Raw genomic sequence first — 25,648 nt, forward strand, 5'->3', positions numbered from 1 at the left:
ATTAGTTTCTTTGGTTCCCGTCTTAAATAAGACCGCGCGCAAATAAATAGTCGCATGGATAGAATAGAACCAAACGGGAACCATCGTACCGGAAGCATTCAGCTGACCAATATACCGAGGTAGGAACACACACTTTTTTCCATCGAATGTTCATTTAATATTTAAGAAATAAATAATGTCGTCGTGTTTTTATGTAATAATAAGTAACAGTAATTTACACGCCATATACTCCATACATAAATGATATTGTTATATGCAATTCTTAAAAGAAATAATACAAAATAGGGAGGGGGCATTACTCGTATGAAAACAAGATGGCGGTATTTGTTATAAACACGTGTAAAGCAGTTGGATTTTTTCTAGCCGAAAACAACTATTCATACGACCAAATTCTTAATTTTTGCATAGCTCGTGAAATTGATTGCCATTCTGATTTACTTCAGAAAAACATCTACGTATTTCATATCTCTGATGCCAATGCTGTACATATGTTTATAAGGAGAGTAAATCTGAGATCCGCTTTCATTAATGATATTTGAAATGGCATGTTTAGACGAAGATTGATCTATAAGGTGAGTTCTCAATTTCCGACATAATAAACATTAAATCGTCCTCTAAAAAGTTATTGACTCGGTCTTCAAATTATGAAGACAAGGTCACATGGACCACAGGTGTAGGGCGCGTGGCCAAGTCACTTTAACACTATCAATTTGTCATAAAACAATATTTTTTATCATATTGACCCAAAAAGAATTTTTTTTTTCTGATATGATATAGATCTATATGAACAAGGTAGGTATCTCTTGACACAGAAAAATCACCTTCATCAACATTTTAAGCGATTAATTGCCTAAATGGCGGTCAATTTTCGTAAACTATGTACCATTTTGTTGGGAAAGGTTGCCTCGTGACGAAAAGTGACCACAAAATAGCTACTTGCCAACATAAACTACAAGAAAATACTTCTCGAACTCGTAGAAATGCTAGGTCGGCGTCGATCTGACCGATAGTTCAGTGTCGATTGTACAAGAGTAAACCTATCGAAATACGCCAGCTACCGAACATAATCCGCATTAGAACAAAATTGTCACATTGTCCAAAATTCGGTCGATGTAGCTAAGCTTGTCCACTTGTGTTTACACTGGAGGAGTCCTTTATTTCACGTAATAAGCCATTCCCCGATAAATTGCCTATGTCTTCATATCAAACACATCCAAGGAACACTATCCACGTCAATAACTTGCTCGGTCTCCAAATATTTGCCAAGAAATCAACTTGTTTTCACACACAATAATTCTTAACCCTTTCGGTGCGGGAACTGAATTTTAAAGGCCTTTGCAAACAGTTTAGATCCAGATGAGACGCCACAGAACGTGGCGTCTCATCAGGATCCAAACTGTTTGCTATTCTGATAATATTGTTTGGAAAAAAAACGAAGAAAATGCTAATTTTAGAAATTCAGCAGACAACATTTAAGCAGACGACAAATTTCCCAGCATGCAAAGGATTAACGTCAAATGCAGCCATTTACCGTTGTCAATGTCAATTGTTACCTTACCTTTTAACTTTTTACAATTTCAACCAATCAAATAACGGCGTTCCAAAATCTGCGCGATGCGGCCAGCAAATGCCAGAGATTAAGCTTTAAATTCATATTCAAATTATAAAACTTCTGAGAATTATGATAATTTTAAGGAACTGAGAAATAATACTCAGTCACTTAATATTCCCTATGCCAAGAACAACTATTTTAAATACAGTATCACATGTAAGTGCAATAAATCTGATTCTAAGCCTCTTTTTAAGTGTCTGAAACGGATTGGCTTACCATCCAAACAAGTGTTAGTTCTTTTAGTAACATTGGTTTCAAAATTGATGGTGAAATAATCTCATAAAGGAAAATCCGTTGGAAGCGCAAAAAACACTCAAAGTACAATAAATGTGCATAAAGTCAGTTTTGATTTTTCAAATGTTATAAAAATGCTGATTTTTTGTTAAGCTTTATACAATCTAATTTTGTTACTGCATTGCAGCAGAGTTATTTTACATATGGTAAATCTTTCGTATGTAAATCTTATTTTTACAAGGGTATTTTAAGTTTGTTTTAAATTGCAAAGTTGCCAAATAAAATTAATATAAATTATCACTATTATTTAATCCCAGAACAATTTTCACATATTTATCTGAAAAATAAACAAATAAAACTGTTCAAAGAGCCGCCAGGCTTAGAAAAGTACATGATCTTTTACTTAAAGATTTAGTTTTTACAGTTACACACAAGATATTAAGCTCATTTCAAGGCAAAACACCACCCACTGATGTTTTTGACATGGAAAAATTGTGTTATTTGACAATCATGCTGTTGACAACTTGTACACAGTTACTTAAGTTTTTTTTCAGATGCTTAGAGTAAGTAAAAGAAAAAGAACACGAAAGGGCGGAAGTCAGCTTGCTGACTTATTTGTCAAAATCAGCACAGTTAAAGGTATATTAACCTGCTTGCATGGGCACTTGTTGACATCCTAAATCCGACAGTGTGCTTAAGTAGAACCTGATACTTGGCTAATTAATTACGCAGATGAAATTTCACATGTGTTGATTCAAGTATTTTCTTATTTTCATTGATTACTTTAAAATAATTTTGTATCCAGCATTCGGTTGGCATATAGATGCGTGAAATAGTTAGAGCACAGAGCATTATTAGGTTGCTATCTACATGATAAAAGTCATGTCATTTGTCATCGTCTCATACCCACGCATAAACATTACATTTTACTCCATTATTATGATCAATTATGAAGAGTAACAGAATGGTTGAACATACCCGGTGCCCAAAGATGTGATTTACTCAAAAGCATATCATGAGTTTTTAATTTAGCACAATTGTATTGAAAATATAAATGAGTTGGCATCGTCTCTCCTGACCCATGAATGCAACTCACCTATATTTTACGTTTTAGCGCTAATATAAGTTTGAAAATTAAAAGACATTTATTTTAAATTTTTGCATTCTAACACTCAGAACTTCAGTATCTTCAACTGAATATTTATTCACAGGAAGATGTGTACATACTAGTACAAAAATTCACAAAGGCACCTGTTTCCTGAAATACAAAGGAAACCTCTGTACAAAAGAGCCAGAGGGCGATGATAAATACATGTTTGAGTTTAAATGGAAGGAAAACAGATACTGGTATGTAACTGTAAACTGTGTAATTTTTGTGTCTAGAAAATTTCTGAAAATGACATATATGGCATATTATTTGTAAGGTTATGAGTTCTTGAGTTGACGTTTAATATGCTTTATGAATGGTTTTAAATTTCCCTAAACTTACGAATAAACTTCCTTTTGACTTAGATAATAATGGTAAAAAAAAACTTGCAAATAAAACTCAATTTACACCAATTTATATGATTGTCAACAAGAGCTTATAATACATATCAGTTAGTATAGTTGCCTTATAACCATCTATTGGTTTCATATATTATCAGTGTCATGTCGATATCTCCAAGATCAAGGTCACACTTAGAGTTCAAAGGTCAAATACTTGTCCGGGTATAACTTTATCATTTATTTTGAGATTTAAAAATCATTTGAAAAATGTATTCTCCATCATTGGACGGTGTGTCGCGCGGAAGAATTACGTCAATATCTCCAAGGTCAAGGTCACACTTTGAGTTCAAAAGTCAAAAATGGCCATAAATGAGTTTGAGTTTGTCTTGGCCATAACTATGTCATTCATTGTGAGATTTTAAAATGACTCTGTACATTAATTTTGTTCACAATCAATGGACAGTGTGTAATGCAAAAGAATTCAAGAGTTCAAAGGTCAAAATTGCCATAAATGATAATGGCATAATAACTCTTAAAAATTTCCATACATTAGATTCTCTTGTTTTGTGAAGACAATGCAAAATAGTCTGTGTCAATGCGACTATTGGGGTATATGTCACGTCTGTGACAAAGCTCTAGTTTTAAGGGGCCTTGACATTGTCATGCAGTGGAATTGTTTTTTAACATCAAAGCTGAAACTTATATCATACTTGGTGACAATTATCAATTCACTATTTAGTGCAAGTTACATGTCTTTGACTTAAATTTTGTGAGGGTTGAATTTTGGGTTTGTCTATCATACTTTTGTGTATAGAAATTTTTGTTATTTATGTTAAATTGACTGCAGGATTGATTCTACAACTGACGATGGATCCTTCGGACGTTTGGTCAATGATGACCATTGTAAACCGAACTTCAAAGTCAAGGTTGATGACTCTAAAGGGAAACCAGAACTATTTTTTCAAGCCCTCAGAGATATCGAGAGCGGAGAAGAAATTTTGTATAACTATGGAGTCGGACCATATCCGTGGAGAAAAAAGGTAATGTTATAGGCATCAGGCCTGGATCATTTAAAATAATTTAAACTGAATTACAAAATGTGAATAGTATTATTCTCCTGTAAGGTAATAAGATTCAGAAATTGAATAATGGATTTCCATTATAATAAGTGTTTGTTGTTGTTCTTGATGGTTGTGTCTTCAAGTTATATATGAGTTAAGGAGTTAAGAAATAGGAAGTTATCCAATTAGGTCAAATTTATTCATTTATTAAACTAAAATGGCACTTGTTAGGATAAATATGGGTCTAAGTGCTCTAACACACCAATTTCATCAGAAGATGACCTTCTTAATATGTACTTGCAGTTATGAAATAATTCTTTCTTCATATTTCTAAAAAATAATGAAAGTCGGATATTTAGATATTGATTTGCTGCTGATTATTTAAAAAAAACGGTAGTTAACTAATTTTTAATACTGTCCACTGTGCAATCTAGATTAATTTCCTTATTCAAAGAAAACTTTGACATTATTAAGCGGTTCAGGGCTCAAACCTAAAACCTCCTGGTCAACTACTGAGCGCTTTTCCACTTTTGGTAAACAGTCAAAGCGTCTTTTGTGGCTCACTGCTCCATAATGTATATATGTATTTTGTAAAAAACTGAAAAAAGTTAAGATATACAAACTGAAGGTTCAGTCTTTGATCCCAGACATGGCGAGTTGAAACAGATATTGTAAGATATAATTCACTCCCACAACAGATTTAAGTTGTGTAGTGTTTCAGCTAGTTGCTTACAAAAATTGAAAGGAGTTTGCTGGTGAATAAAATCCATGTAGATTCTGTGTGACTGACGCAGGGCTTTTTTCCCTGTTTTTGTGAAGCAGCCTTGCCCCCCCCCACCCCCCATTTTGTGAAAAACATCGGTTGCGAACTGTTCAAAATTGTGAAAAATTGAGGCGCAAACATTTTAAATGTGTATAAATAAGAGTCTCAAACTTCTTGATATTGTGAAAGTTTGAGTCGCGAACTTCTTGAAATTGTGAAAATTTGAGTCGCGACTTTCCCAAAATTTTGAAAGACAGCCATTCTCACAGAAGGAAACAAAGCCCTGTGACGAGGCCTTTAATATGATTCACTGTAAATAAGTCTGTTATGGCATTAAAACCAAAACAAACATACAATATAGTATGAACTAAGCATAATTCAATTAAACATGTTAAGTTTAGCCTTTATTATACCCCCACAAACTAAATTTCGGGGGGTATATAGGAGTGAGCTTGTCAGTCTGTCTGTCGGTCGGTCGGCCTGTATGCAGTGTCCGCTCTCTAATTCAAGTTGTTTTTATCCAATCTTCACCAAACTTGGTCAGATGTTGTAAATAGATGATGTCTAGGTCAAGTTCGAATATGGGCAATACCTAGTCAAAAACTAGGTCACAGGGTCACTTAGTGCTTTTTAAACATTGAGCATGGTGTTTGCTGTTTTATGTGAAGACAACTTGAACATGCAAAATATTCTGTGTCAAAGCGGCATGTGGGGTATTCGTCACCTCTGTGACAAAGCTGTAGTTGTTTGTGTGTTGATTGTTGTTATATTCATTTTACAGAGAGGAAAATGTAGTAAGTGTTCATGTTTAGCTGGTTTTTTTTATTAGCTTGACTATTATATATGAAATATATATAGTGGAGCTATCCTACACACCCCGGCGTCAGCGTTAGCGTGAGCGTTGAAATGTTAAAGTTTGTGTACCACCTCAAATATATTGTCCCTTGACATATTGCTTTTATATTTTGCATGCTTCTTTGCCAACATGACTCTAATCTATAAACAACAGCAGACAGCTGTATCAAGCATTTTGTAAGAATTATGCCCTTTTTTCACTTAGAATATGCATATAATTGATAAATCTATGTTAAAGTTTGTGTACCACCTCAAATATTTTCCATGTCCCTTGACATATTAGTTTCATATTTTGCATACTTCTTTACCAACATGACCCCAATCTATAAACACGAGCAGACAACTGTAACAAGAATTTTGTAAGAATTATGGCCCTTTTTGCACTTAGAATATTCATATTATTGATAAATCTATGTTAAAGTTTGCGTACCACCTCAAATATTTTATATGTTCCTTGACATATTGCTTTCATATTTTGCATACTTCTTTACCAACATGACCCCAATCTATTAACAAGAGCAGACAACTGTATCAAGCATTTTGTAAGAATTATGTTCCCTTTTTATACTTAGTCAATTGAAAATTTGGTTAAGTTCTGTGTTTAGTTCCACTTTATTCCTAAAGTATCAAAGCTATTGCTTTATACTTGCCACACTTACTAACTATCATAAGGGGACTGTGCAGACAAAGATATGTAACTCTGACTGGCATTTTGACAGAATTATGGCCCCTTTTATACTTATTTTATTGAACATTTGGTTAAGTTTTGTGTTTTTGTCCATTTTTACTCCAGAAGTATCATAGCTATTGCTTTCAGACTTGGAACACTCGCTAACTATCATAAGGGGACTGTACAGGGCAAGTTGCATAACTCTGGTTGGCATTTTAACGGAATTATGGCCCTTTTTTGTCTTAGTAACTTTGAATATTTTGTTAAATTTTGTGTTTAAATCCACTTTACTTCTAACGTATCAAGGCTATTGCTTTCAAACTTCAAATACATTCTTACTATTCATGATGGTACATAATTAATAAATTATGCTTAGATTGCCATAACTTCTTTATTTATGATCAGATTTGATTCATACTTTGACAAAACAACACTTACCTGACATAACGCAATGGACTCCACCCAAACCATCCCCCACGCCCCACCCCAGAATCCCCCCGCCCCCAATTTTTTTTATATTTTTTCCCTTTTGTTTCTTATTTTTGAAAGATCATCTGAAATGACCACACACCCACATTATACCCCCTCTCAATTGAATTTTTTTTAAACATGCCACATGGAAACAAAACTCAATAATTATTTATTTAATTTTTGAAGGACTGTCCAACCATCCTGCTCAAACTTGAAATAAACTCATATTAGTTTTTTTATGTCTTTACAAATGTTCAATAGATTGTGGAAAATATACCTGAACTCAGAATCATATATAAAGTATAACTTCTTTAAAACATAAGCGATCAATATGTTTGAATTATGGTCCTTTTCCACTTAGAATATGACTATATTACCTTGACCTTATTGAATATGAACAATTTCCCCATTATGGCTTACGTTATCAAGCACTCGAATAGAGGAGCGCGCTGTCTTCTGACAGCTCTTGTTTGCTTACATGTTCAGCAGTTTAAGTTTGGAAAAAATTGTTACTGTCATTGCAAGTTACACATATACTTTCAAAAATCTTTATTTGCATAGCTGTTAATGAGCAAATATCTTGAAACTCAAATTCAATATGCAATGATACATGCTGCAAGATGTATCAGGCAGTTTGCTATCCAAAAGCTAATAGTATGAGTAAAAGTATTTCTTGGAATAGAATGTCAAACTTCCATTTTTTGCACATGTCGGTCCGTCCGTCAGTAGGTCCGTCCACCAAATGGTTTCCGGATGATTACTCAAGAACGCTTTTGCCTAGGATCACGAAACTTCATTGGTACATTGGTCATGACTGGCAGATGAACCCTATTGATTTTCAGGTCACTAGGTCAAAGGTCAAGGTCACAGTGACTCGAAATAGTCAGGGCCCTCACACTACATATACTTTGAGGGAAGGGGTCCGCAGCCCTTAGGAGGGGGAATTTTCGGGGCGTGTCCCTTTTTTGGGGATTTTTTTTACTTACTCTCTCATTATTACATTTGTACATGTTTGCACTATATTCATTGCATTTTTCATAATAAAGTATGTTTGAAAGATTAAATTGAAATAGAATTGAGATATAATAATCATGAGACACATCTTTCTATTTTTTTAGGGGGAATTTTTCCCCCCAAAAGGGGAAAAAAGAATACTTTTCAGGTGGGGGACTGCCGCCGAAATTCGGCGGCAGATTTGATAGATTGAGGGCCCTGACAGTAATATGGTTTCCGGATGATAACTCAAGAACACTTATGCCTAGGTTCATGAAACTTCATATGTACATTGATTTTGACTGGCAGATGACCCCTATTGATTTTCAGGTCACTAGTTCAAAGGTCAAGGTCACAGTGACCTGAAGCAGTAAAGTGTTTTTTAACGATTCATACAATGGCTGCCACTACAACTGACAGCCCATTTCATTAGTTGACTATTTTCTTTTTTAGGTTTAACTGGAAAAAAATTGCACAAAATCAGACAAAAGATTGGCCATGTAATGTTTATCATCACTTACATTCAAGAAACCGAATTGGATGCATTTAAAATATGTATTATAAAAATATATGTATACATGGATGTAAAATAATAATCATTAATGAATAAATATATGTTTTAGTATTTTACACAGTTCCAGAAAATTCCCTATTTCACATTACAATTGATGGTTTTCTTCCTAGTTATGTCACATTCTCTAGTCTTCAAGCTTGGTAATTTCTTTGATTGCCCTGACACGTGTACATATTTCTTGAAGATTCTGAGGGTGAGATATTGGATGGTGGTGCCCAGACTGAGCTTATCCAGGATACCCAACAGTTCTATGACAACCATGCTCATCTGAGGTAATAACATACATGTTTTTATAAAGCAAAATGTGCATATATTTATGACTTTTCTGCAAATATTATTTAGATGGAATTTATACAATTTTCCAACAAAGATAAAGCCAGAATATACAACAAAAAAGTAACAATCTCATGGTGTCATTTGTTATGTTGTTATGCTAGTCTGAACATTTCATTTGAAGTTATATCTTATATAAAGTTTATGTCAAAAAAGGAACTATGTTAGTTCTTTTTATTTTGTTCATAATCTTAAAAAAGGCCTAGATAGAACACTATTATTTTACAATATATCCTTTAATTCTTTCTGCCACTTACATGTATTGGGCAGGACTGGCATAAGTATTTCCACTTTCAGAATTTATCATATTGATATAAATCTCCTGTTATTGCAGCAATGGCACGGGTCTTCTTGAAGAGGAGCAGGTGGAGACACCATCCAGTCCCAAGTCTGAGCCCGAGGAAGTGGATGATGTGAAAGAGGATGTGTTCCCCTATGACACGGTGGTCCACAACGAGGAACCCAAACTGGAAACTTTGCATCTGGAGGAGGAGCCACAGCACATCCATGGTATTCATAGTCAGATAGGGAGTATCTTCATACATTAGCAGGATTCTGTGAATAAAATTTGTCTGATTACCGTACAATGTGTATTTTTATGCCCCCGGATCGAATGATCGGGGATATATTGATTTTGGCCTGTCTGTCTGTCATTGTATGAATGGTGAATACCTCTATATGTATGTACTGTGTTTCTTGTGTGTGTGCCTCGTACCTCACAATGTCTGTTCAGTAAATTGTATATATTACATCATTGTACTGCACTTTTGACAGCAATAACTAAATGCTGTGGGTTTGAACCCTTCTGAGTGTGTTCAACCAGTCGTTGGCCTCTGAAGATATGGTTAGTTAGGATATGACTTATGAATGATAATTTTGTGAACTGCTTGATCAAAAGAAATGAAAACTGTTTTGATGTGCAAAACCCAATTAATGAAAGCTAAAATGCATTATTCATAACAACCACCAAAGGTGCGTCAGTGATGGGTCTGATTTATATAATACGTGTGCTCATAGACCATGATTATAAGGCCTTATGAGCTGACTTGGCCTTCAAGACATTGTTATACGCCTGTGCTTTTCAAAACAGGTTGTATTATAGTTTCACCCTTGTCAGGCGGCGGGCGGGCAGCGGCGGTGGCGTCTACACCAGTGTCCGCTCTCTTATTCAAATAGTTTTCATCCGATCTTCACCAAACTTTGTCAGAAGTTGTATCTAGACAATATCTAGGTCAAGTTTGAATATGGGTCATGCCAGGTAAAAAACTAGGCCACTAGGTCACTTAATGCATTTCATGGATTAAGCATGGTGTCCGCTCTCTAATTGAAGTAGTTTTCCTCCGATCTTCATCAAATTTGGTCGGAAGTTGTGTCTAAATGATAGCTAGGTCAAGTTGAAATTTTTGGGTCATGCAGGGTTAGAAACCAGGTCATGGGGTCACTTAGTGCATTTCATGCTTTTAGCATGGTGTCTGCTCTCTAATTGAAGAAGTTTTCATCTGATATTCACCAAATTTGGTCACAAGTTGTATCTAAACAATATCTAGGTCAAGTTCGAATATGGGTCATGCCAGGTCACAAACTAGGTCACGGGGTCACTTAGTGCATTTCAAGGATTTATCATGGTGTCTGCTCCCTAATTGAAGTAGTTTTCATCAGATCTTCACCAAATTTGGTCAGAAGTTGTGTCCAAATTATATCTAGGTCAAGTTCAAATATGGGTCATATCAGGTCAAAAACTAGGACAGGAGGTTTCATTTCAAGCATTTAGCATGGTTTTCCAAATCCTTCAAACAGGCGTATGTTGTGACAGTGTTGCACTCTTGTTGGTCAGTATTACCTCAATGTTGTTGTTTGATATTTGTTGTGGTGAACTTTCTTTACTTTAGCCACATTGACCTTTAAATAAGTAAACACAAGACACTGGTTCAACTTTCAATCACTTTTAATTTCCAGTTATTGATTCTCAACAAATCACTTATCTTTTGCATAAATTCACTTTTCTTATTTTACACTATTTTAATATAATAAATCCAACTTGTCTAGGTAAACTTTAACACACAATCCTTTTTCTTTAATGCTTTTTCTAATTCTAATCTGTCCAAGCACATGGCGTGGTATTTATACAATAATTTCCCGCCAACTCACTAACATCTCATGAAAAGCAAGATAGGCATGAATTACATGATAAGTGCCTGACGGAGTCTGGCGGAGCAATATAACATAGTACAATTTTCCCGCTACAATAACTAGGTCAAAGACGGAGCAAAGTTACATAACAATATCAATGCTGCGTATATACAAAATCGTGGCATTCACGACATTCCCGCCGACAAAATGAACACATATTTTAAACAAATGTAAAATGATACTTTCATTAAATATACACAATATTACATTTTATGCAAGTCCATTTCTTCTTTACCTTTTACTACGTATTTTAACATAAATCGTCTCATGAAAGACCTATTCAATATTGAAAATTAATCACATTTCACTAGTGTTTCTTTCTATTTTCATTGTCAAAGAGTTTCTTGATTTCAGTTGTAGCATATTTTGCTGATTGTCTTTGAGATCGTGGTCTTTGAATGGCATTGTCTGGTTCATCCGGAATAATGTTGTTGTCGTCGCTCGATTTGTTCTTAGAACCACTGCATTCCAACGGGTACAACAGGTTCAACGGTCTTCCAATAACAGTCTTTGACGGCAGTTTCACTTTCGCTGATCGAACACTACCGTCCCTGCTTTTCACCAGTTTGACGACTCGACCAAGTTTCCAGCTCCCTCTAGCCACATTATCTTTGATCTGAACAATGTCACCTTCACTTGGGCTAGACTTGGAAAACACTTTTCCTGATTTCAGTTGTGTTTGGTAACGTTCTCTCAAGCTAGTAAGGTATTCCTCACGCCAAATCCGCCAGAACTCATTTAACGTCTTTTGTCCTTTCTTCCATATTTTCAACAATTTATTTTTCGAACTTTCACTTGGGTTGTAATCCTCATCCTGACATACTGAATCCAGTTCTGGAATTCCAGTGATTGGGTTTAGAGTCAAAAAATGGTTTGGAGAGAGGGGAATATTTGAATTTACGTCATCTTCCACATACACTAATGGTCGAGAATTCACTGTTGATTCAACTTCCTTGATGAGAGTTTGTAACTGAATCATTGTTAACAATCGTCTACCAATTGACTTGCGCATTGAACGTTTCACAACTCCCACTAGTCTTTCATAAAAACCACCCATCCATGGTGCAAGTTCCACAATGAATTTCCAGTTTATTCCATTTGTTGACACATACGAATGAACATCTACACTTTGAACCACATTATTCCAAACATCTTCGATAACTTGTTTTGAAAGTTTAAATTGAGCTGCGTTATCACTCAACACTTCTGAGGGTACACCACGTTGTGACACAAACCGTCTAAATCCAAGAAGAAACTCCTCCGAAGTCATATCCTGAATAACCTCTAAGTGAATAGCACGTGGTGTCATGCACGTAAACAAACATATCCAAACTTTTTTGAATCCTTCACTGGTCTTTATCTGTAGTGGACCAAGATAATCGAGTCCTGTTTTCGAGAATGCTGGATATTCGTTCACCCTTGTACTCGGGAGATCTGGCATCGGAGGCATCCTGTAAGGACCTCCCTCAAAGCGAGTGCATACTTTACATGATCTTAAAGTTGTTTTCACTGCAGATCGACCATGTATTATCCAAAATTTCTGTCTCGTTTTGGCTAAAGTTTGGGAAACTCCTGAATGCAAACACTCTTTGTGATTTTGTTCTATAACTAACTTAGTAAAACGTTCACTGTGTGGTAGAATCATCGGGCGTCTCGCCCCTTCAACCATACACGAATTGTCAAGTCTCCCTCTGCACCGAATCATCCCATTATCATCAATATACAATCCCAGTTGCTTCTGTAACTGAGTTGATTTCTTTGCAAGTATAGCAATATAATCCTTGTGGTAATGTTTTCTTTGTATGTAACGTATCCACATGCTTTCAGCTTCTTGAATATCTCCACTTTTAATTCGTCTACTTTTGCACCGAATTTTCCTAAGTTTTCGTATGAATAATAACACAAGTGCCGTAACCTTCAACAGCTTTCCTAAGGAAGAAAATCTCTCGATATCCATTCCAAATGGTGGATCGTCTTCTACAATAACAACACTGACTTCCGTCAATACGCATGACTCACTGTTGCTTCTTTGTTCAGCGTTTGATAAATCACATATTCCTAATTCACACTCAAGATTCCATTCGCCTGAATTTTCACTGAACAACGTAGGTCCTTTCCACCACAGTTTGTTCTCACTTAAATCTTTCGTACTTGATCCCCGAGTAGCAACATCAGCAGGATTTGCTTTCGTATTTATGTATCTAATATGTACATGCCCATGCTTTTTACTCTCCTCCACTCTATTTTTCACAAATACAGGCAAACTTTTGTCACTGTTTATCCATGCAATTGCAACCTGGGAGTCACTCCACAAATATTCTTCCACAATATGCAGCTTTAATTGACTCTTCACGAATTGTAAATATTTGACTCCAATTAACACAGCCATTAGCTCCAACCTTGGTATTGTCATTTCTTTTACAGGAGCAAGGCGTGTTTTCGCAAACACTAAATCCAACTTGGATGAATTTGCACTTTCCTGGTGAAGGTAAACTGCTGCCGAATATGAGCGTTTTGATGCATCACAGAAACACAGCAATCTGTATATAACATCTTTGTAATCAACTGATAAATTTCTTTCAACTTTGTAGTCACTTATGTTCTCAAGATCCTTTTTGAGCTCTTTCCATTGATTCTCAATCACAATATCTTCAATCTCCTCATCCCACTCTACACCTCTTTTCCACAATTCTTGAATGAGAAGCTTTCCTCGCAATAGAACAGGTGAGAACAATCCCATTGGATCAAAAACAGAAGCGACTGTCTTAAGAACATTCCTCTTTGTTATTGGTACATCTGTCTCTTTGATTTTCTGTAACGACAAGGTATCAGTCTTATGATTCCATGTATGACCTAAAACATGTGTTTCTTTTAACACCGCTCTGTCAGGAGATGGTATACTTTCATTCACCAGATCACTATTAGATAACCATTCCCTTAAATTCATCGATGCTTCATTGAACATACACTTTGCTTTTTGGTAGATCTCGATGCCTTTTTTGTCACTGCTTGCTCCAGTAATGATATTATCTACATAAATATCACGTTTTAATTGCTCCGCAATAGGTGTTCCATATGAGTCAAGGTGTGTTTCCACTGTTGCTCCCAATAAGAATGGACTGGAAACTATCCCAAAAGGAACACGACAGAATCTGTACTCTTCCAAGTTGTCATATCCAACACTTGGGTCCTTTATATCATTAACCCAGAAGAATCGTGTCACATCGCGTTCAGATGGCTGCAGACCAATCTGCAAAAATGCCTTCTCAATGTCTGAAACTAAGGCTACTTTGTGCAAACGGAATCTCATGAGAAGACCGCACAAGTCTTGGAGCAAAACCGGTCCTCTATAAAGACATTCGTTCAAACTTGTACTTTCCTTTGACACTTTTGCTGAGGCATCATATACGATCCTGAGTTTTGTTGTAGTCTTATCTGGAGTCACAACACCATGATGCGGTATGTAATGAATGCGTTCACTTGATTTATTTTCAGGCACTTTTTCAATGATCCCTTTTACTAGTTGCTCCTGAATGATAGAATTATACTTGTTTAACAACTCCGGCTTGTTTCGCAACTTCTTAAGACATGATTTAAGTCTACCAAATGCCAGTTGTTTATTGCTTGGTAAGTCGGAATCTTCGTCCTTCCAAGGCCAAGTCACTTGATACCTTCCATCTTCAAATATAACTTCATCTTTGAATTTGTTCATCACAATTTCATCTGCCAGCACTTCTTCATTTTCATTTTTCACTCCAATGGATTCAAGGTTCCAAAAGTCCTCTAAGTCCACTTTAGTCTGAACAACACTATCAACTGTTTGGAGTACACTTGTGTTATAAAGCTGACTCCCAAATGTAAGAATCAGCAAGTTTTCCTCCTTGTCACTTTCACTTGCACTTTTAGTTCTTCCGCTCAAAATCCATCCCAGCTTTGAATTAAGAAGGTATAATCCTTCTGACACTTCCATTTTTTGTGAATGCACTATATCAAGGTAATAATCATTCCCGATCAATATGTCAATAGCAGACGATTCTGTTTCATTTGGTAGAGTATCGGCTAGATCTAATGTTTCCACAAGTTGACTGAAACAATCTTGGAGGGATGGTTCTAGCGTCTTCCTTTGCACATTACCACTGATAACTGGCACAATATTTGCACTTATTCTCATGTATTTGCCACTTTTCAACTTCAGATTTAATGAAGTCATATCTGTCTTTATTGTCTTAGCTTGACTTCCACCAAATGTGAACACTTTCAATTCCTCCGTTCCTTCGCACTTTAGACCAAGACTATCTGCTAAATCTTTTGTGATGTAGGTACGTTGTGAACCACAGTCTAGGAGAATCCTTGTTCTTACTGAAGAATTTGTTTCCGGATTTTGAACTTCAGTATTTGCAGTTTGCATGAAAACTGTCTCTCCGTGTGAAACCATCATACCTTCTTGCTTTGTGTCCCCATTTGGTCCTTCACTTATATCTTCATCAAATTGAACATGAGCTTGTTCCTTCACACTTTTATCACCAAATCTTTTTGGACACAAACTTCTGTGATGTCTATTATACACATTACAGTAGACATACGCCTTATTTGATTTGCATTCGGTTGCAACATGTCCACTTTTCAGACACCTATAACAATGTCCTTTGATCTTTTGTTTTCTTTCATGAAGTGTCTTATACTGCGGACACTCGTCACTCCAATGTGAATTATCACAAAAATGACACGATGGTGTAAGCTGTCTGCTTTGGGTATAAACGCGTGCTTCTTTGTCGTTTGTAACGAATGATGATGAGCTTCGAGGATTGATTATGGTTTGTGAGTTTCCATAAGCTGCTCTGGGAGTGTTCAATGGTATATTGCTTCTACTTCCTGACCTTTGAATATTGAATTCACGTTCCTTTGAAACATAGTTTTCCTGGATATTTTTGTTAGATTTTTCACAAGCACATATGTAATTTCTCAAATGTGTTCGAAGAGATTTGACATCCCATTCAACATCAGCTCCCTTGCTTATTTCAAGTTGACGGAGCACACCTTCTGGAATCTTTGTTGTTATCATTGAAACGAACAAAAGCTGGTTCACATTTTCACCTAACACTTCCAGACTTCGAAGATGCTTTTCAATAGTATCCATGAATGATCTCAAACTCTCCACTTTATAAGAAGGTGCTTGGATACTCAACATTTCCTTGTAATGAATATCAATGATTTCCTGTGTTTTCCCAAATCGTTCTTGTAACAGTTTCACAGCAACCTTGTAGTTTGCTCCTGATCGCGCTAGGCCAGCAATAGCACGCTTTGCGTCACCGCCAATTTTACTCTGTAGATAACTGAACTTTTCTATGTCCGATAGCTTTTCGTTTCTATGGATGGTACAATCAAAGGCGTCCCAGAATTCGCACCAGTGTAATTTATTTCCATAAAACATATTCAAATCCAGTTTAGGAAGTTTAACTGAAGATTCAGTCCGTTTCTCTTTATCTCGTTTCTCCACATACGCCATGAATTCTTGTTGATGGTTTATTTGAATATTCATCATATCTTTCATTTGTTCTTGCACAGTCACTAACCTCTCATTTTCCGAAGGAGTAAGTTTTCCGTCTGCCTGATCAGTATCTGATTTTTTCTTGAGAATCACCATTTTTTCAACAAATGCTTCTAATTCCATAACACTGTCTGAAGCTTCAGAACACAACTTCATATCCTCATCTGCAACTCGTTCCAATTCTTTGGAGTTTTCAGGCTGGGCCTCTGCCATAGCACAAGCAAGCTTTTCAGACTGAAGTTCTAATTTATCGCCATACATTTTCAACATTTTGATACACTTCTCTGAATTTGTGATTAATCTTTCAATGTCACTTTCATCCAAATTAGAACTGATAATCTCCGCACAATAATTAATTTTCTCTGTAAGTGTATTTCTGTAGCGAGTTCTTACACCTTTCACGTATGGAAGAGAAGCCATGTTTCTTTATATAATGAAAATAATAATCAAGTTACACTTACTCTATTGAGGAAATCAACAATCCAACTATCCTTTTTATTGAAACACAAAAAGTCCAAAACACCTTTTCTTTCAGTCCAATAAAGACGTTTTAAACGCTTTCTTTTCTTACAGCACGAGAATCAAAATATCCGGTTCGCGGGACCATTCAATGTGGTGAACTTTCTTTACTTTAGCCACATTGACCTTTAAATAAGTAAACACAAGACACTGGTTCAACTTTCAATCACTTTTAATTTCCAGTTATTGATTCTCAACAAATCACTTATCTTTTGCATAAATTCACTTTTCTTATTTTACACTATTTTAATATAATAAATCCAACTTGTCTAGGTAAACTTTAACACACAATCCTTTTTCTTTAATGCTTTTTCTAATTCTAATCTGTCCAAGCACATGGCGTGGTATTTATACAATAATTTCCCGCCAACTCACTAACATCTCATGAAAAGCAAGATAGGCATGAATTACATGATAAGTGCCTGACGGAGTCTGGCGGAGCAATATAACATAGTACAATTTTCCCGCTACAATAACTAGGTCAAAGACGGAGCAAAGTTACATAACAATATCAATGCTGCGTATATACAAAATCGTGGCATTCACGACATTTGTGTTTCCTTTACAATAGACTATGGATACCTCTGTCTGTATGTGTTCAGTTGAGTAAATAGCATTTTACTGTGTGTGCGTTACTTGTACCTCACAGGGTTTTAAAATTTCCAGATATCAATCCTTATACCTTCCATATATTTTAATGCATTTTGTTTGTTAACCAAGGTGTCTGGCTGCTGTGGGTTCGAGTCCCACTGAATACAGTAAATCATGTAAAAATATAGAGTATATGCTGACTTAAGATGGTAGTGTTATAGCACTTCTGGTATTCCCTGATACAGCATTAATGTCAATAGCGTTTTTGTATATCAGTGGAAGCAATGCAAGAGGTAAAGACAACATAAAATGTCAAAATTAAATGCTTGTCACAAGTGACAGGAGAATGCTCTATTGTTTCCTACTGGTTTCACCGGAGGGGACTTATGGTTTGCGCTCCGTCTGTCAATCCGTCCGTCACACTTTTCTGGATCCTGCAATAACTGTAAAAGTTCTTAATATTTTGTCATGAAACTTGGAACATGGATAGATGGCAATATGGACATTATGCACGTCATTTCATGTTGTTTCCACGTCAAAAATTCTGGTTGCTATGGCAACAAATAGACTAGAAATACTGCTGAAAATGGTGGTTTTCTGGATCCTGTGATTGCTCTAAAAGTTCTTAATATTTTTTCATGAAACTTGGAACATGGATAGATGGCAGTATGGACATTATGCATGGCATTTCATTTTGTTCCTATGTCAAAATTGTGGCAACAAAAAAAAATCTGAAAATGGTGGAATTTCTGACAATGGTAGAGCTGGTAGGGTACCATATTGCTTGACAATAGCCTTGTTTAATACAGGTAATGAAGGTGGAGGTGATGCAGAAGCTTTCTCTGAACCTGTAAGTTCCAATGCACTGTTAGAAAAGTACACATCTTCACGCACATCTGGTTACAAGTACAGAGCAGAAAGGACGAGCGTAAGGGGTAAAGCTGGTATTGTATCAAATGATCAGCTCTCATTGGATTGTTGTGGAGATTTGTTTGTCACAACTACCAACTTACATAAAGTGTACATTTTGGTGAATACCTCTATATGTATGTATTGTAACTACCAACTTAAATAAAGTGTACATTTTGGTGAATACCTCTATATGTATGTATTGTGTTTCTAGTGTGTGTGTATGTGTGCCTTGTACCTCACAATGTCTGATCAGTAAATTGTATATTACATCTTTGTACTGCACTTTTTACAGCAATTACCAAATGCTGTGGGTTTGAACCCTTCTAAGTGTGTTCAACCAGTTGTGGTCTCTGAAGAGATGGTAAGTTAGGATATGAATTATGAATGATAATTTTGTGAACTGATTGAATAAAAAAATGAAAACTGTTTCGATGTGCAAAACCCAATTATCGAAAGATAAATTGCATTATTCATAACAACCACCAAAGGCGCGTCGGAGATGGGTCTGATTATTATAATACGTGTGCTCATAAACCTTGATAATTTGGCCTTATGAGCTGACTTGGTCTTCAAGACATTTTTAGCTCTGCTGTTTTCGAAGAAAACCCGAGGTATTGTCATAGCCAGCTCGTCCGCATTGAGTTAAAACCTTAAAACTTGCTCTAAAATCAAAGTGCTTCCACCTTCAACTTTGAAATTTCATATGTAGCTCCACATTAATGAGTTCTACATGCCACTCCCATTTTGGGTCACTAGATCAAAGGTCAAGGTCACTGTGACGTCTAAACAAAAATTAAAACTGCACCCGCAGCCGAGCATTGGCACCCGCTATGTGATGCTCTTGTTGGTAATTATTACCACCATGTCGTTGTTTCATATTTTTATTTCCTTTACAAAGGACTATGGATACCTCTGTCTGTATGTGTTCAGTTGACTAAATAGCATTCTACTGTGTGTGTGTGTGTGTGTGTGTGTGTGTGTGTGTGCCTTGTACCTCACAACGTTTAAACATTTCCAGATATCAATCCTTCTACCTTGCATATACCTTAGAGCATTGTGAAAGATGAAGTATCTTTTACTATGTGATGCTCATGTTGGTGATTCACCTCCTTGTGTTATGCAGCTGTTTTCTTTCTGTAATTCAATGGTTTTAATTCCACAACAGAATGCAGCCAATATGATGCATCATGTTGGACTCTATCCAAGTTGTAAATTGGACTATTTTCTAAAAACAACTGTCTTTAAAGACGTCCTGTTCTTAATTGTAAAAGCATGTACAAGTAATTGCATACTTGAATAAGATTTCTTCTTCGATTAAACTGTTTATTAATGGAAAATTACAAGATTGTACATGTTTTCATGGCAAGATTATGGCATATTAGTTAGAGGTATTGTGCTGAATCTGTGTATGTTGGATAATTAACCAATTCAAATTTCGCTGTAATATTTATACACTTTTATTAGCTCGGCGTTTTCAGAGAAAACCCGAGGTATTGTCATAGCCAGCTCAACGTGTTGTCCGACGTCCGCATCGTGCTTAAACTGTAACATTTTGTTAAGGTTTTGAACATTGGCTCAAAAATCAAATTGCTTCCACCTACAACTTTTAATCTTTATATGTAGATGCACCTTGATGAGTTCTACACGCCACACCCATTTTTGGGTCACTAGGTCAAAGGTCAAGGTCACTGTGACCTTACAAACAAAATATCTGACAAGCTTTCATTTATTCAAAACTGCACCCGTAGCCGAGCGTGGCACCCGTGGTGCTCTTGATAAAAATGTCATGTCACAATAGTTTTATGCAGATACCAAGTACAAGAGCTTTTATGTGTTAAGATCCAGATTAGTTACCCTTGACTTAATAATGATATAACTTAATCATTCTATTCTATGTTTTTCGTAGATGAAAAAAACACAGAATATATTTTCTTCAAGTCAAACCAAACATGAAAGCAATTTAGGTGCATTTTAAACACTTTGTCAGAAAGCAAATGTGCAATTTCTGTTGTATTTTGTACACATTTGCAAATATGAAATTGATGTTCTTATTTCCTTTGCATTTACAGCAAATGAATCTACACTACTCAGCCCGTTGTCACCAGATTCGGAGAGGGTGGGAGATGGCCATGTTTCGGCAGACGGCAAATCAGAGACACCAAATAACACTGAGTCTCTTATCCAAGCCTCGACTGTCACGCCAGTAAACAGTCCACAGAAACGTGACGAGTACAAACGACGTATTGAGAAAAGTCCAAGTTCACCACCAATGACAGTTGTTGACGATTTCTCCGAAGCGTTCCCATTTGACACCGTCACAAGAACGCCATCGTATCTTCGTATCAGCAGTGCGGTCAGTGGGTATGGTCACTACTTGAAATACTCGGCGTACAGAGGAATAGAAAAACGGTCGCCCTACTCGAGTACTCTGTCCCTGCGGTCGAGTAGGTCTGATTCGACGACCCCGCAGTCGCCCGTTGAAATGCCCATCGGAAAGATCCCGAATATCTCTCGTCCAACGAATTACCTGCCCTTGAAGAGTGAGGTTCTGTCGCCTCGCAAGGAGATTTTCGGGGACACTGGTGTAGAGACATTGACCCCTGTGAATGGGTCAAATGAGGGTTGTTTAAATGGTAGGGACGATTCCAGTGGATCGCTATCCATGAGCGAAGATGTAACGATAGAAGGCAATGGACATATTGAACTGATTGAGAATTTTGTGTCAACTGGAAACCCAGAGAAGGTATGGATTATTTAAAATAGGTCTATCGCACTATGAAGTGCTGTGTTTAATGTTAAGTTTGTTTTACACTTTAGGATATTGCTTTTTATTGCAGTAAACAAAGAAAGTGAAAATCTTTTGCTGTACTGTTGTGAACTTTTCAGACGTTTTCTTTATAAATAATCTTTATGTGTGAAATTTGGTAGAATTGTTATTCTTCATTATGTTATAATATTAGTGTCATGACTTCTTACTGACCCTGTAGAGTACGATACAGGGACAGAAATATAATAATAGGTAGCTCATCTACCCTGTATCACACAGTGCAGTGACAGTAAGAATCCATCTAGCAACTATATCTTAGTGAGTACCATTTCTTCTTCCATCATCAACTCAATAACAGGATATAATTGCCGTATTGTATAATGTGTTGCATACATCCATGATGTCAAAAGCTAATGAGATCTTATTGAAAGATATTTAACAGTTTTTTTCTGTTGAGCTTTATGAATGGAGGTCTCTTAGAGCTCAGCAATTTTTTTTGCCCAATTGGGAAAAGTACAGGTACTAGCCAAATTGGGAACAAAACGTGCGCGGAAACCTCTGAAAATGGGAAAATTCACGCTGTGAAGTCGTCATAATGGGAAATTGGTGTATATGACTTTTTGCTGTCAAATTCTATAAAATTGATAACTTGATTTGTAAGTGTTGTTAAGTTGTCAATATTATATCTAATTAGGTTCAAGCCATAGAGCTGCATATGGGAAACAAACTAAATATTGCTTTTTTTAGTTCCCTACCGGTTTCATCGGAGGGGACTTATGGTTTTGTCTCAGTCCGTCCGTCACACTTTTCTGGATCCTGCGATAACTTAAAAAGTTCTTAATATATTTTCATAAAACTTGGAACATGGATAGATGGCAATATGGATATTATGCACGTCATTTCAGTTCGTTCCTACGTCAAAAATTCTGGTTGCTATGGCAACAAATAGACTAGAAGTACTGCTGAAAATGGTGGTTTTTCTGGATCCTGCGATAACTTTTAAAGTTCTTAATCTTTTTTCATGAAACTTGAAACATGGATAGATGGCAATATGGACATTATGCACTTCATTTCATTTCGTTCCAACGTAAAAAATTTTGGTTGCTATGGCAACAAACAGACTAGACATACTGCTGAAAATGGTGGTTTTCTAGATCCTGCGATAACTTTAAGTTCTTAATATTATTTCATGTAACTTCAAACATAGATAGATGGCAATATGGACATTATGCACGTCATTTCATTTCGTTCCGACGTTAAAAATTCTGGTTGCTATGGCAACAAATAGACTAGAAATACAGCTGAAAATGGTGGTTTTCTAGATCCTGCAATAACTTTTAAAGTTTAAAAAAAAAAAATCATGAAACTTGAAACATGGATAGATGGCAATATGGACATTATGCACGTCATTTCATTTTGTTCCTAAATAAAAAAAAATAGTTGCTATGGCAACAAATATATATTTAAAAAATCTGGAATTTCTGACAATGGTGGAGCCGGTAGGGGACTTATATTGCTTGACAAAAGTCTTTCTAAACCTTTAATTATACCCCCACAAACAAGTTTAGGGGGTATAAAGGAGTGAACTTGTCTGTCAGTCCGTATTAAGTGTCCGCTCTCTAATTCAAGTAGTTTTCATCCGATCTTCACCAAACTTGGTCAGAAGTTGTATCTACATGATGTCTAGGCCAAGTTCGAACGTGAGCCATGCCGGGTCAAAAACTAGGTCACGGGGTCACTTAGTGTGTTTTAAACCTCACCATGTTGACCGCTCTCTAATTCAAGTAGTTTTTATCCAATCTTCACCAAAAATTGGTCAGAAGTTGTATCTTGATAATGTCTAGGGCAAGTTTGAATATGGGTCATGCCGGGTCAAAAACAAGGTCACGGGGTCACTTAGTGAGTTTTAAACATCACAATGTTGTCCGCTCTCTAATTCAAGTAGTTTTCATCCAATCTTCACCAAACTTGGTCAGAAGTTGTATCTAGAGGATGTCTAGGTCAAGTTTGAATATGGGTTATGCCGGGTCAAAAACTAGGTCACGGGGTATCTTAGTGCATTTTAAACCTCACCATGTTGTCCGCTCTCTAATTCAAGTAGTTTTCATCCAATCCTATCTAAATGATCTCTAGGACAAGTTTGAACATGGGCCATTCAGGGCCTAAAACTAGGTCACGGGGTCACTAAGTGGGTTTTTTTAACATTCAGCATGGTGTCCGCTCTCTAATTCAAGTAGTTTACATCCGATCTTCACCAAACTTGGTCAGAAGTTTTATGGAGATGATCTTAAAGCCAAGTTAGAGCATGGGCCTTTCTGGGTCAAAAACTAGGTCAAGGGGTCACTTAGTGCGTTTTAAAAATTGAGCATGGTGTCAGCTGTTTTTGTGAAGATGATGTGCAAAATATTATGTGTCAATGCGGCATGTGGAGGTATTCGTCACGTCTGTGACAAAGCTCTAGTTGGGATTGTTTTTACATCAATTGGAAAATTTGTAGTATTTCCCTAATTGGGAAAGTGCCGTTTTCCGGTGCTTAATAAAGAAGGTAAATAATCGCTGGAGCTATATTTGATTTTATCGCATCACCATTTTGTTGCATCATGCTGTGATCAGAATAGAGACTTAATTGCATCGCTGTTTTGATAGTTTAAAGATAGATTGGTTCTTAAATGTAATGTCTTTACAAGGAGCAGTAGGTATCAAAAATCAGAATTTTGTTGGTTTGTTACAGGATGCAAATATCTTTCTGTCGGTGACTCTAGCGGAAGAAAATCGGCTGCTGGGGTTGTGTTCGAACTGCGAGGGGGAAATGTGTAGCAGTGATGTGCCCGAGGAAGGTGGGTATCATGGGATTACTGAAGAATCTGAGATCTAGTAGTCTAATTGAACCTAATTCTGGGAAAACTGGTCTTAATGCATGTGCATGAAGTGTTATCCCAGGCTAGCCTGTGCAGTCTGCCTAGACTGGACTTTCGTAAAATAAAAGTCTTAAAAAGAAAAAAATACCATTAAAGCTGACAGTGCGGCTCCTTATTAGCCCTACAGAAACTTAATGCACAGGCATTAAACAAAGTTTACCCAGAATGCAGTTCCTATAATACAGCTTGGCTAGCTCATTTGGTAATGCACTAATTGGTCATGAAATTATTTCTATCACCATTCACCTCCTATCTCTCATTCAAGAAGGGCACCTGTCTGTTACTGGAACAAGTGTGGGCAATTAGTTGTGGTAAACCAGCTCACCCATGAAAAGTAAGAGCAGGGTATACTGCTATTGTTATATAACTGAAAAACTGTTTAACTCTTTACCACTTAAAAATATATTGTTACGTATTTGTTATCCCTCAGTAAGTTCAATTTTAAAGTCCTTTGTTACTAGATCCAAGTTTTAAAGGTTTCATTTCCAACCCTTAGTTACTGATTAGCAGCAAACAGCATAAAATCCGAACAGACTGTGAGTTACTAAAACTTACCTCTGGGCTGTTCTGGTTTTATCCTGGTTGCAAAAGATATTTTCACTTTGCTTCTGAGAGGGAAAGGGTTAAAATAGACAACCTAAAGAAGAAAACATTTAATTAACAGGGCACATTTGGATTTTTTCTTCCTGTCAGCCAATTTCCTCATATTTCAATATCAAAATTATTGGCCAAAGAAGTGAATAATCTATTTTTCTTCCTTTACAATTACATACTGTGAATGTAAATCATTTATATTTGTTGGAATGAAATTCTTTATTGTTCATGGAGCATGCAGTCAGGGATTTATGATTTTGGACTAGATCATGGGGAATTTGTGTCGGTCCTTCTATGATGTATTTGTTTTCAATTCGTGGATAGGTCAACTAAGGAAATCAACAAAAATTAATGTCCAACAAATATAAAAATGGGCCTTGCTTTGTGAAAAGGGGGTTTAATGCATATGCGTAAAGTAACATCCCAGATTAGCCTGTGCAGTCCACACAGGCTCATGAGGGACGACACATTCCGCCTTAACTTGAATTTTGCTTGGAAGAGACTTTGTTGAAACGAAAAATATCATTAAAGCGGAAATTGTCGACCCTGTGAGGA

The 25,648-nt window shown here is 36.3% G+C and overlaps 1 protein-coding gene across 1 annotated transcript; it reads left to right on the forward strand.

Moving 5' to 3' along the window:
* The first annotated feature begins 54 nt into the window (after positions 1-54).
* Positions 55-24,805, forward strand: LOC127840480 (uncharacterized). Its single transcript, XM_052368900.1, has 9 exons — positions 55-119; positions 4,182-4,374; positions 5,940-5,952; positions 8,906-8,993; positions 9,389-9,564; positions 18,712-18,837; positions 20,884-21,557; positions 24,313-24,418; positions 24,765-24,805. Exons 1-9 carry the CDS (start codon positions 55-57, stop codon positions 24,803-24,805), a joined length of 1,482 nt encoding a protein of 493 aa, XP_052224860.1.
* Positions 24,806-25,648: the final 843 nt, after the last annotated feature.

This window comes from Dreissena polymorpha, chromosome 8, assembly GCF_020536995.1.
Source record: "Dreissena polymorpha isolate Duluth1 chromosome 8, UMN_Dpol_1.0, whole genome shotgun sequence".
NCBI lineage: Eukaryota > Metazoa > Mollusca > Bivalvia > Myida > Dreissenidae > Dreissena > Dreissena polymorpha.

Bases quoted from the DNA above. Each gene is read 5' to 3' on its own strand.
- LOC127840480 (XM_052368900.1), top strand. From the start codon at position 55: ATGGATAGAATAGAACCAAACGGGAACCATCGTACCGGAAGCATTCAG. The intron at 120-4,181 runs GTAGGAACACAC...AATTGACTGCAG, and splicing joins CAGCTGACCAATATACCGAG to GATTGATTCTACAACTGACG. The intron at 9,565-18,711 runs GTATTCATAGTC...TGTTTAATACAG, and splicing joins GGAGCCACAGCACATCCATG to GTAATGAAGGTGGAGGTGAT.